Raw genomic sequence first — 13,578 nt, forward strand, 5'->3', positions numbered from 1 at the left:
TTTATTGCATTAATTGGTAAGGTAAAATATGTTGGAATTAAGTGTAAATGGATGAATTGGTGGAAAGGCTAAAGTGGAAAAAAAAATACTATGTATTATGTCTCTATGTTTCGGCCATAAGGAACTTAGGAAGGGTTTGTTATTCCAAATTTAATTGGAACCTTGTGGAGATATACACCTATGTATGTGTAAGTGTATGATTAAGTGAAGAAAATGAAGTGTAAGAGAAGAGAAACCTTTGGCGTTTCCTTTTAGGATTTCGGCCTTATAGGATGAAAACAAAGAGGATGAGATCACGTCTTATTTTTGTTAAAAGGTTGAGTTCAACACATGAAATTAATAAGAGTATGTAGTGAAATGGGCTAGACTTGTGTATTGGCATAGTATTGGCAAAAGTGTAAAGAAAGGAAAATAAGCGATAAAATGTATGCTTGTGAAAGGATCATGGCATTGTATCATTTTATTGATGCATTGTAAATTCTTCTCTAGGTGTGCCTAGGGATTTAAAAGGAGTGGAATTCTGTTGAAGCGATATAAATAATTGTGCAACAAGTAAGGGTATTGGTAAAGCTTCAAGAGGTAAGCTCTATGTATAAGGAGTCTTTTCCTGCTTGAGTGATCCACCATGGTTAGTGAACTATGGTTGGACTATATGACTGTTATTTAGATGCTTTGTATAGATGCATTCATATAGAGTTATTTGATAACATGATATGTTTTGCTCTGATATGACTTCTGTAATATGATTTCTGTAACAATCTCTGGCCATTGATTGTATAGTACCCGGATGTCCGCTTTGGGGTCCTCCCTCGGGACTGATGGTGTACGCCTCTGATATGTCTGGTTCCGCTTTGGGGTCCTCCCTCGGGAACACGTGCGTTGATTTCCGCTTGGGGTCTTCCCTTGGGAATGACGGCGCACACCTCTGATATGATATGGATAAATGCTCTGTTCTGTTATGATATCTGTTATATGTTGTATTCGTATACTCTGTATCTGACTTTCGTGCAGGAGTGAGCCAGGGGTATGGAGAATTCTCTATAAACCTGGAGCTTATTGAGATTTGTAATCTCACCCCTTGTTGGGGACATATTTTCAGGTGCCCAGATTCCCGGTGAGTCCTCACTAGGCAGGGACGCGACACGTGGCAGAGGCAGTTGACGGATCGGATTCTGAGTGGCTGTAGGCTACTACTTTTTGGAAGTATATTCATGTCATTTTGAATTTCCACCTTTGATGGATCGTGACATTGATCCTTTATTTTGTATATGGCCTGTATATGTTTTGTACATGTCTGTCAGTTTGATGCATGTACATTTGAGTATTCAGGCACGTTATATGATGATGTATTATTCAGTTTATGATTTCGTATTGGATTGCATGCTGATTAAGATAGTGGAACGGAGCCATATTTTGCATGCGCCCATGGATGGGTATCTGATTGTATCTGCATGACTGGTACTTCTGGATTACTATGCTGTATAAACTGTTTATCAGGAAATGCTTCTGAGGGGGATTGGAAAATCCCCAGTTGTCCGATTTATAGAGGAAACTCTGCCCGATTTTCGTTTACACCGAGTAAGAATTAAAGTAGAAAAAGAAAAAGTTAACTCGTATTTTCGTAAGTTAAGTCTTCCGCTGTTTCTGTTTATATCATGTGTATGTTAATTGAACCGGCTCGAGACGAAGATGTTACATGAAAAAACGCGTACCAGAAAGGTGCTGCGAAAAATAAAATAAAAATATGATAAATCTTAGAAAAATGAGTAGGTTCAGATTCCAAAGTTTGGGATTAAAATGCTAAGCGTAACTATTAGTGCTAATGCTGTGTGTTAATGACTTAAAAAACTATAAATAGAACCTTTGGCTCAAAACCCTAGGTATTACTTAGCCTATACGTGACTTGGGTGGCTGACTTGCACTCTTCCACTGTTCCATTGCTTCCTCATCCATTTTGTGAGCTTTGGGACCTCTTTTCTTCCAATTCTCTTCACTAAATACCTTATGTGTGTGAGAAGGATCATTTTGAGGGTGAAAGGAGGCTGTTTTCGGGTTGCTCAGCCTCTGTTTTTGGTTGTGGTGGGGCTGAGTTCTTTGTTGGGTGTAGTGGGAGCCTTCTCTTGGGTTGTAGAGGTTTCAAGGAGCCATCTTGTGAAGTAAAAGACCAACCTTGATGCCATTTTTGTTTTGTGAAAACAGAACCTTGGAGGCTGATTGGTGAGCTCCATGAGCCATTGTTGCTCTGTTTTAAACTTGGGTAAGTGCCACCTACCTTGATAATGAGTTTTAATGGTTAAAAGTGGAACCTTGATGCATGTAAGGAATTAAAGTTAATAACTTGTGGTTGGGTAAGCTTGAACACACCTTAAAATGCATGTTTAAGCCTCTGAAATCGTGAAATGAACCACCTTTGGAGTGATATCTTCGCGAGAATGCAGAACTGCATTCTGTCGCGAAATATCCAGATATGATATTCAGATATTGGTATCCGGATATGGGGTCAAGTGATATCTGGATATGCATATCCGGATATGATATCCGGATGATATCTGGATATGGGATATCCGGATATTCCCTCGACGAATATCCGGATATTTTGGGTTTTCGAGAACAGTAACGGTACTGTTCATACAGAACTGAGTTATGGGTTTGTGGACCCTAGATTGTGGAAGTTGAACTTCGGTAATAACTTATTTAAGTCAGAATCAAGTGATTAAGGGCTTGTGGCTTTGTGAAAATCCTTAAGACATGAAACTTAAGGAAAGGTGTTGTCTTTATGTCGTATAATTTTTAAGTATGATTATTGATATGATGATTGGTCCAAAACAGATTGTGATTCTACTGTGTTTGGACTTTGAGCTTGTGTGGACTCTTGGCTTGGATAGCTAGCTTGCAAGGTAAGCTTTCGTGTCATCGGTTTAACCATTGTATGTTCTACCATGTCCCATGGGGGGATGATTTATATGCATGATGTGTTTTCATGTACTGTTTTATTGAAATGCTATGGAGCTGTTAAGTGCAAAATGCTTATGATATGTATGTGGTGTTTCGCCTAGCCAGGAGGCCATGGGATGGTCCTGGAGGTGGGTACAACATGGGCGTGTACTGTGTGGGTAATAGACGTATTCTTGCACTTCTCCGATAAGTAGAATAGCTATAACACACATGACATGATAATCTGCTACATTGCACTAATTTTAGAACTGATATTGAATTACTGCTTTCGGAACTTATATTGCACATGTAAGTGAGCTTGGGGTGGAAGATCCTTGAGGACCCCTTGTCTTACTGAGATATCTGTTTAGAGATCTCACCCCACATTTGGGGCACATATTTCAGGTTCAAGTAATGCGGGGGTTGAGACCTCTAGCGACAGGAGGCCGGAGCTTAGCTGATTGTATGCTATTATGATGATTTTGCTGGATGTTGACATTACTTTATCTTTACTGTCATGTTATTTGATTTGAGACTGCTGTTGGGCGTTGTTGCCCTATTTGGTGAGCATGGGGATTGTCCATGTCACATTGACTTGACGTTATGTTTTTAGTTGTTTCAATTGTATAATTGTATCAGGATTATGTCTCGACTACGTATTGTAGATCCGTGACTTAGATACTCACTTATTTATTTATGAGGTATTTCAGTTAGCTGTCTATTTGCAATTTACATACAGGCAATGTTTTGAAAATGAATTAGGTTATTCAACTTGGTAATGATAATGACGTCATAATTGAACAGAAAAAGATATTCCACAAATTTTAATTAAGTGTGGCTTAATACGATAACATGTTAACAAACCGGGTTGACACGGGGTGTTACAGTTATAAGTGCAAGGTAATGGGCCAAATGAGTACCAATCAACCCAATAAGGTAAAAGAGAGAGAAAGAGATAATTTGATGATTTTCTATCCTCTTTTACTATTTTTACTGCAGTTAGAGAGCCATATGAGTTACTTTTTGGAAGTGAAGTAAAAAAGAACTGAACTATTGGATGAGGACAGGCATGGATGGACAACAATAAATCTTTGGATCTGTGGTTATTTTTAGTTTTAAATAGGAGTCTTAGATACAGGGATATACAGGTAGCACTCTCTTCTGTAAAGTTTTTAGTTTTTAATTCCAAAAGTTTGTTTTGAGTTCTGGAATATTTTTGTTAAGCTCTAGCTTTGTTCTTCTGAGTTCTGGTAGCAAGAGCAAGCGTGAAACTCCTTTCTTGGAGGGATTCAAGACTCAGCTACATGCAAGATCTGGTTTTGTATTTTTCTAGTCTAAATTTTCCATTTTCTGAATATTGCATTTCCTGAATATTGGTTTGTACCTAAACTCTTTTCTTTCTAAGTTGGTAATGCATGTCAATTTCAATTTCAGAATTTATTTTCCATTTGCTGTTAATATGAATTTCTAAGTTTCTTTTTCTGGAATTCAAGATGAGTGGATAATCATTCTTTTTATTGAACACTGTTTTGCGTCTTTTTATCTCATTTGATTAGCAACTCTCTTAGTTTCAAAAAATCTTAGAAAAGATTCTTGAACATTCTTGCATGAGCTATGATTGGGAAATCAAGTGAATGCATTCTTGCTAATTAAACCTTGGAGGTTAGGGATAACCCAATGAGGTATTTGATATAATTCTTGAAGATTTAAAAGACATTGAGAAAGGACCCTTCTAAGGAACAAATCTGGAACTGGGAAGTTCAAGCTAAAATAGTCATAGTAGTTCAAATTCTGTGATTAAAGTGCCTTAGCAGTTGTAAAACGCAGGAATGCGAAGTTCTTTAGAAAACCAATGATTCAAGAATTCCAGGATTTTGTAATTGTTGTTCTTAGTTGAATAAATATATCTATTACTTCTGTTAATACAATTCTAAATACAAATTAAATTCATTTAGTCTTTTCTTTGTATGAAAGCTTGATCACTTAAAATTCAAGAATTAAGAAATAGAACCAAGAAAAAGGAACTAAAACAACCGTTCCTAGAGAAAGATCTTGATCATCTGATCTTTACTACCCAACAGTGACCTCAGCCATAGCCAGATCTTCTTTTTATATGATTCATTGGCCAACTTGCTCTTATTTTTGTTTTGCATCCAGGGTGTGTATGGTTCGATTCAGTTCAGTTTTCTTTACCAAAGTGAACTGAATTGGAAAAAATAATTTAGTTCAGAAAATTCAATTTGTTTATTAGTTCAGTTCAGTTCATAACTAGTCCGGTTCTATTCCAAACCAGTTTTGAATTGGTTTTCAATCAATTTAGAATTATTTTTCACAATCAATTCTGAAGCCAAATAAAAATTATAAAAAGTTAAAGAAAAAAGATAAAAAATTAAAAATTAGATATAAATGATACTAAAAATTAAAAAAAAAATTCGTAAGAGAAAAAAAATATAGACGAAAAAGAAGACATTAAATAAATAAGATAAAAGAAACAAAGAGCGAAAAAATAAATGAAAAGAAGAGAAAAAAAAAACTGATTCAGTTCATGAACTAATTTTCATTCAAGAACTAATTTTTTAAAATAGTTCAGTTTAAGAACTGAATTTTAAAAATGAGTTTTTTAAAGTCTAGTATTTGTTGCGATTGTTTTGCGTATCTCTAAAACTGATTTTTGTAGCAGTTCGAACCCAAATGAAAAAGCATGAAAATACAGAGGAAAAAAATTAAAAAAATTGAAATATAAATAATACCACAAATTAAAAAAAAAACAAAAAAGATAAAATAAAGTAAAAGTGAGATAAAAATTACATAAGAGAAAAAGGAAAAGAAAAGAAAAGAAAAATAAAAAATAAAAGAAATAAAATAATAGAAGTACAGATAAAAGAAGAAATAAAATGAATAAGGAAAAAAAATAGAAAGAAAAATAGAAGAACAAAAGAAAGAGAGAAAGAAAAAGAAAATCAAAGTTTATGATTTTTTAAAGGGTTGGTTTCTTCTGCAGTTACTACAGATAAGTAATCTGCAGTAAACCCAATACGACGTCGATTTGGACGGAAATCATGGTATTTTTGCAATTTTAATTTGTTTCAGGATTAATGTAGTTTTTATAATTAAACTTTTTTGATGTTTTAATCCCAAAACGACGTCGTTTTAGAAGTAAATGCAGATAATTTATCTGCAGAAATATTTTTCTATTTTTTAAATTTGTTCGATTCATAAATTAATTCAGTTTGGTTTTGAAAACCAGTTCATTTCAAGAATTGATTTTTAAAAAATAATTTAATTCAAGAATTAAGTTTTAAAAATTAATTTTTTTTAAATGCAATTCAGTTTAACTTTTTTTTTTCTTTTATACACCCCTGTTTGCAGCTAGCTTACATGTTGCGCCCTGCTTATTTGAGCTTTATGAGGAAAGAGACAGCCGAACTTTAGAAAAGGTTGCTAAAGGCTTGTGTATCCCCGTGTCGACATGTGTAAAACATTAACGATTATACAAATAGGTTTTACAAGAACCCACTTGAGATAATTTGCGTTAACACATTATATATTATAATTTATACAGTGGGGCCAAAACATTTCTCGTTTGGATGGATGCATATTGGACCAATAAATATTTATTGATAACTTTAATTTAAACTACAGTTGTAATTACGATTTTCAAATACAGATGGTGTAATCATAATTGCTGTTACAAGAATCACCAATATTTTATTATTTCAGTCAAAAAAGACTGCAACAGTCAAAAAAGACTGCAATTTAAAATGAATATTCGTAGATATCAAGTAGTTAATAATTATATAGATATAATTTATTGAATGTAAGAATTGCATGTTGTACTTAAGAATGCGCTATTTGACGAGTCTCATGGGAACGGGTACGAGGTTGAAATATTGTTATTGATTTTCGAAAACTAAGATTTTCATAGCAATCCTAATTTATTAGGGGTACGTTTCATATTGAAAATGGAATTCGGGTTCTTTTAAAAATTTGTGATATTTTACAAGCATATATGAGTAACCTGTTAACCATACCAAGTAAAATTCTTTTGTTTTTCTTCATTTTAGTGTATCCAAATATTACGGAAAATAAAACATTACAGGAAAGAAAAAAAATAATAGATACTAAGTTGGTTCAATTAGAGTTTATCATTTTAATTTTAATTTTGCCAAACCCAATCTTTTCAAACACAAAATTTTAATTAATTTAGATCCATTTTATCATAACATAAGGACGTCTTCCATTTTTATCATCAGGAGACAGATTGTTACACGAAGGACCTCTACAAGAGAGAAACAGCAGTGAGTAAGGCTTAGGAACTTAGTGGCTTGAAGATGCCACGTCATTCCTATAAATAAGGGGTCCACGTTAGTAGTTAGTTGGTGTGGGCATGTTAGTTAGTGTGAGTAGGACATTGTTATGCAGTTAGTAAGGTGAAGCCTTTGGTAGTACAAGAGGTGAACTCAAGTGTGAGAGGAATTTTAATCAATCAATATACGATTTGTTTTCTTATGCTGTTAGGTTCACCCTAACAAATTGGTGCTTTCATCCGTGAACAACATTCACGCTTTTCATGATGAGGGTTCAAGATCTAGTTGAGGAATTCTCTGCGTTCCAGCAAAAAGTGGATGCTCGTCTGAATGACAATCATTCCCAGCTGCTTCGAGTCGAAACCAGGTTAGATGATTACCAGAACCAAATGGCATTAATTGTGACTCAATTGCAGCAGTTATATAACATTGTTTTAGCGATTGATACATGTTCGAGTGACCCACATCGTCGCAATCCACATTTCGATGCAACATCTTCTTTGAATACTTTGCATGGGGAATCTTCTGATGTCCGCAATTTATCCAAGGCAATTAGTTTGGAAATTCCGTTATTCAATGGTGTTGATCTGAATAATTGGATTTTCTATACGAAACTTTTCTTTATGTTGCAATAGATCTCAGAAGAATTCAAAGTGCCTCTTGCAGGCTTGCGTATGGAAGGAATAGCTGCTGCTTGGTATCAATGGATGTATAACAGTGGGTTGATTCGTTCTTGGAATGATCTTACGCAAGGTTTACGTGAGAGATTTGGAGTTTCAGCTTATACGAATCTAAAAGGGGTTTTTTTATCAAAGCTCACCTAATCCAGTTCTCTACTTAATTACATCCAACAGTTTGAGGTATTGATTAATCAGGTGCCAGTTCTTGAGGATGATCTTTATATGAGTTTTTTTGTGTCTGGTTTACAAACAGAGCTTTGAAGCGCTGTTCAGTTACACTTTCCGTCGACACTCCATCAAGCAATGCAACTTGCATTAGCTTTTGATGATCACCATTCTGAACTGCGTGCCTCATTCACTCTTAGTTTTAAGAAGTTGCCACATAAACCAATTCTTATTCAGGAATCTGTTCCAGTTCTTGTAAACTCATATTCACCTCCTTAATTACCAACCACGAGTTCTACATTAGCCCTACTAGCACCACCGATACCAACGGTTAAGAAATTTTCTCACGCGGACCTTCAGAAGAAATAAGAGATGAGGCTTTGTTATTACTGTGATGAAAAATGGAATGCAAAACATCAATGTAAAAATAAATTCTTTTTAATGGTTGGAGAATTTGATGAGCAGCAACTAGATAAGGAGGAGGAAGAGCAGATAGTATGGCATTTAAAAGAGATTCAGAAGGCACCTCATGAAGGAGCTTTACATGCGTTACATCCTCAGTTTAGGTACTCGTTCCATATTGTTCCTTGCTGAGATTAATGCTTGTGAGTTGTTTGTGTTAGTTGATTCCGGTAGTACACATAATTTCATTCGCAAGTAGCTAGCCAATGATCTGAAGTTCCCAATGACTCGTGCCAAGCGTATGCGAATTTTTTTGGGCAATGGTGAATTCTTGGTGGCTGATTGCAAATGTTTGAATGTACCTCTTATTCTGCAAGGTTATCTCTTCATAGTGGATCGTTGGGTGCTGGAGCTGATTGATTTGAGTCTTGTGTTAGGAATGCCTTGGTTGGAGAAGTTGGAAAGAGTGACACATGATTACATGAGTAGGTCCATGGAATTTTGTTGGAATGGACAGAAGGTGATCTTAGAAGGGTCAGTGAATCTTGCAGAGCAAAATTTGATGATAGAGGAGGAAGAAACTGAGGCTGTTACTTGCTTTGCTTTCATTCAAAATAGAGATGAGAGTATAAAGGCTCCTGCACCAGAATTATTGGCATTGAAAAAAGTGGTATATGATATTATTTGGCAAGTTTTGCTGCAGTATCAGGCTGTGTTTCAATCTCCTTATGAACTACCTACATTCAGAGGATTAGATCATGAAATTCACTTGGTTGAAGGCTCCAAACCTGTGAATGTAAGACCTTATCGTTATGCTTACCATCAGAAAGCAGAAATAGAAAAGCAAGATCATTAAGGATAGGTTTCCTATTCCTACTATTGATGAACTCCTTGATGAATTGGGAGGTGCCAAGGTGTTTAGCAAGCTAGATTTGAGGGCTGGGTATCACCAAATCAGAGTTTTACCTCAAGATGTTCCAAAGACAACCTTTAGAACATATGAGGGTCATTATGAGTTCTTGGTTATGCCTTTTGGCTCGACCAATGCTCCTGCAACATTTCAGGCAGCCATGAATCACTTATTCAGACCATATCTTCGGAGATTCATCATAGTTTTCTTCGATGATATCTTGGTGTTTAGTAGAACAATAGATGAACATGTGGAACATTTAAAAATTGCTCTAGGCAATCTGCAACTGGATAAGTTCCTTGGGAAGTTATTTAAATGCTCCTTCGATACAACTTCCATTGATTATTTGGGACATGTGGTATCTGGAGAAGGGGTGCATGCTGATCCCAAGAAAATTAAAGCCATGGTTGATTGGCATACTCCTTACAATATGAAGCAACTTCGCGGGTTCCTTGTGTTGACAGGTTATTATCGAAGGTTTGTGAGGAATTATGCGATGATAGCTATACCCTTGACTGATTTATTGAAGACAAGATAGGAGTTCAACTGGACTAAAGAGGCAACACAAGCATTTCAATGCCTCAAGGATGCAATGACTCACACATCGGTATTAGTTTTACCTTATTTCAATTTTCCTTTTGTAATTGAAACTGACGCTTCCAATAGTGGAATAGGAGCTATGTTGTTGCAACATGAACGTCCTCTAGCTTTTTTCAGTAAGAAGCTGGACATTAGGATGGAAAATGCTTTAGTATATGTGAGGGAACTTTATGCCATCGCAGCTGCAGTAAAAATATGGAGACAATACTTGCTTGGATCATCATTTGTGATTAGGACTAATCATAGAAGCATTCGAGAGTTGTTGAACCAAACGATTCAAACAACTGAACAACAAAGTATTTGTGCAAGCTGTTAGGCTACGATTTCAGAATTGAATATAAGGTGGGCCGCAACAATTTGGTGGCTGATGCTCTGTCTAGGGGGTATGAGGAGGGTGGTCTCAATGTGATGGTCTCTCAACCAATATTTAGTATCTTGGAGGAGGTCAAAAGGCAGAATTCTAAAGATCCATATCTGCTTCAACATCATCAGAAATGGTTGACAAATCCTGGGGCTGATAAGAATTTGTCAGTTAAAGATGGAATTCTTTTCCACAACAATAGGTTTTTATTGAGTCCCAGCTCTTCCTTGATTTCCACGTTAATTCGTGAGCTCACACTACACCCATTGGGGGTCATGCTGGGTTTCTTCGCATATTTCTAAGACTTTCTGTAACTTTTTATTGGAGCTCAATCAGAAGAGACGTGAAGGAGTTTGTTAGCAAATGTGGGGTATGCCAACAGGTTAAATACGAAGCATCTAAGCCTGGTGGGCTGTTACAGCCTTTGCCAATACCGGAGGGCATCTTTGAGGACCTAACTATGGATTTCATAGTTGGATTACCACCGTCCAATGGGTACACCACCATTTTGGTAATAGTGGATAGGCTTTCTAAATTTGCTTACTTTAGCAAATTGCCTCGTTCATTTACTGCAGCTGTGGTTGCCAAGCTCTTCTGTGAGTTGGTGGTCCACGTTCATGGGTTCCCTCGGTCTATAGGCTCTAACAGAGACCCTATCTTTGTGAGCCAGTTTTGGTCTCAATTGTTCAAACTAAGTGGAACGACCTTACATACCTCTACAGCTTATCATCCTCAATCGGATGAGCAGACTGAGGTAACAAACCGTTACTTGGAGCAGTATTTGCGTTGTTTCTGCAACAAGAAACCTCAAAGTTGGTCAGCTTTCATTAGATGGGCTCAGTTTCATTACAATTCCAGTGTACACTCAAGCATTGGCATGAGTTCGCATCAAGTAGTTTTCGGTAAGTGTCCAATATTGATTCCCCATTATCCTCGTGGGTTAGTGAAAGTTGAAGCTGTGGATTCCTTGCTGGTGCAGCGAGATGAAATCCTTTCTCGTCTCAAGATGCATATGTAGCAAGCACATAACCGGATGAAGATCCAAAGCGACAAGTGTAAGAACCCGCACCGTTAATTAAGGTATTTAATTAATTAATTATGTGAAAATAGGAAACGATTCCATAATTGACCCTAATAATTATTTATGAGGCTTATTAATTATAATAAGTGGGTTAGAATGCTGAAAGTCGCTTTTCGGAAGAAAAGTGCTGATACCGGTTCTGCTAGTCAGTATAAATGCGTACTGAAAAAGTATCCCGGAAAATTAATGTAAGTGCATGATAATTACTAGAATGATATATAGGACTTGTAAAACGAGTTTCAAGTCCAAATAATGAGAACTGGTACTAGAAATCGGTACTGGCTTTGAAAAGCGCGTACCAGAAAGGTGCTCAGAAAAATATAATAAAAATATGATAAATCTTAGAAAATTATGTAGTTTCATAATCCAAAGTTTGGGATTAAAATACTAAGCGTAGCAATTAAAGCTAATACTGCGTGATTAAGTGTGAGTTGGCTATTTATGCACTTACTAAGGGCACATTGCCCTAGATACCTGATTTCCCTTCGTGAGAGAGGCTGACCAGCTGCTTGAGCACTGTTCCATTGGTCTCCTTCACCTTCTCTTGAGCCAAGTTGGGATCTTTGGCATTGATCCTTCTCTTTTCTTCTTGTAAACACTTGAGAGCATCATTGTTGAGTGAAAGGAGAGCCTTTTGGTGAGAGTCCAGCTGCTGTGAGAGGTGTGAGGGAGCTGTGTTTTCTGTTCTTGAGGGGTGTGACCTTTTGTTGGCATTTTGATGCTCCAAGGTGCCTTCTTGTTGAGTAAAAGAGTCATCTTGTGTTACATTTTCGTGCATCATCCTTGAGTCAGACTTAAGGGGTTGTGATGAGCTCCAAGAGCATCTCCATTCTGAGTTTTGAGCCTTGGTATGTTGTACCACCCTTTAACTTGAGTTTAAATGCTTAAAAATGGTACCTTGATGCATCTAATGACTAAAAGATGATAACTTGTTGTTGGGTAATGTTGAACACACCTAGAAATGCATGTTTAAGTGTTTAAAATCAGTAAAAACCCAACCTTGAAGGATATCTTCACGAAATGCAAAAACTGCATTATGTCGTGAAATATCCGGATATTGGATATCCGGATATGGGGTATTGGGATATCTAGATATTGGATATCCGGATATGTGAATCTGTATATCCGGATATTGCATATCCGGATATGGACAGTGTGATATCCGGATATTGCATATCCGGATATGGTCCCGAGGAATATCCGGATATTCTGGGATTTCGTGGAACAGTAGCTGTGTTGTGTGTACAGTAGGCTATTGGGGGTTTGTGGACCCTAGTTTGATGAAGTTGAACTTCTGTATTTATTGGACTAAGCCAGAATCATGGGATTAAGGGCTTGTGGCTTTGTTAGAAGCTTTAAGACTTAAAACGTAATGAAAAGGCGTTGTCTTTAATTTGTATGCATGTGGTACATGTTTATTGATTTATATTTGGTCCATATCAGATTGTGATCTGCTGTGATTGGACTTTGAGCTTGTGGCATTGGATATCTAGCTTAGAGGTAAGCTTTCCTGTCCTCGGTTTAGCCATGTTGTGGTTCCACCATGTCCCATGGGGATATGGTATATGCATGTTGTGTTACATGCTTTTGATGTTTTGGAAATGTTGTTGAGCTATTGTATGTTAGTGCCTTGTTGATATGCATGGAGGTGTTCCACCTATACGGTAAGCCTGAGTATGTAGAACATACAAGAGGGTGAGGTTGTGGGTGAGGTGCAAGCGGTGTTCCTTGTACTACATGTTGGGAATAGACGTATTCCTACATTTCTCTGGCCAGTAGATAGTGATTACACACATGCCATAGATATCTGTTGCACTGCATAGTTTTGGAACTGATAATGATATAAATGCTTTTAGAACTTATATTGCACATGTAAGTGAGCTTGGGGTGGAAGATCCTTGAGGACCCCTTGTCTTACTGAGATTTCTTGTTTAGAGATCTCACCCCACGTTTGGGGAATGCTTATTTCAGGGTCAGGTAATGATGAGACCTCAGGCGGCAGGAGGCCGGAGTTGAGTTAGATTGCTGTTATATTATGCTGCCATGTTGGATGCTGGATTTGCATGCTGCTTTTATGCTTATAGCTTCAGTTTATGTTTTTGGAGTTTTATGTTGAGACTTGTTGTTTACTATGTTTA

At 36.7% G+C, this 13,578-nt stretch overlaps 1 protein-coding gene across 1 annotated transcript; it reads left to right on the forward strand.

Moving 5' to 3' along the window:
* Nucleotides 1-7,507: 7,507 nt before the first annotated feature.
* Nucleotides 7,508-11,377, forward strand: LOC133290508 (uncharacterized). The gene is made up of 7 exons (XM_061488599.1): nucleotides 7,508-7,789; nucleotides 7,877-7,994; nucleotides 8,866-9,284; nucleotides 9,328-9,875; nucleotides 10,065-10,185; nucleotides 10,341-10,561; nucleotides 10,696-11,377. Exons 1-7 carry the CDS (start codon nucleotides 7,508-7,510, stop codon nucleotides 11,375-11,377), a joined length of 2,391 nt encoding a protein of 796 aa, XP_061344583.1.
* Nucleotides 11,378-13,578: the final 2,201 nt, after the last annotated feature.

This window comes from Gastrolobium bilobum, unplaced genomic scaffold (genome assembly GCF_033153095.1).
Source record: "Gastrolobium bilobum isolate Gb01-03AN ecotype WA unplaced genomic scaffold, APGP_CSIRO_Gbil_v1 utg20434, whole genome shotgun sequence".
NCBI classification, from domain to species: Eukaryota; Viridiplantae; Streptophyta; class Magnoliopsida; order Fabales; family Fabaceae; genus Gastrolobium; species Gastrolobium bilobum.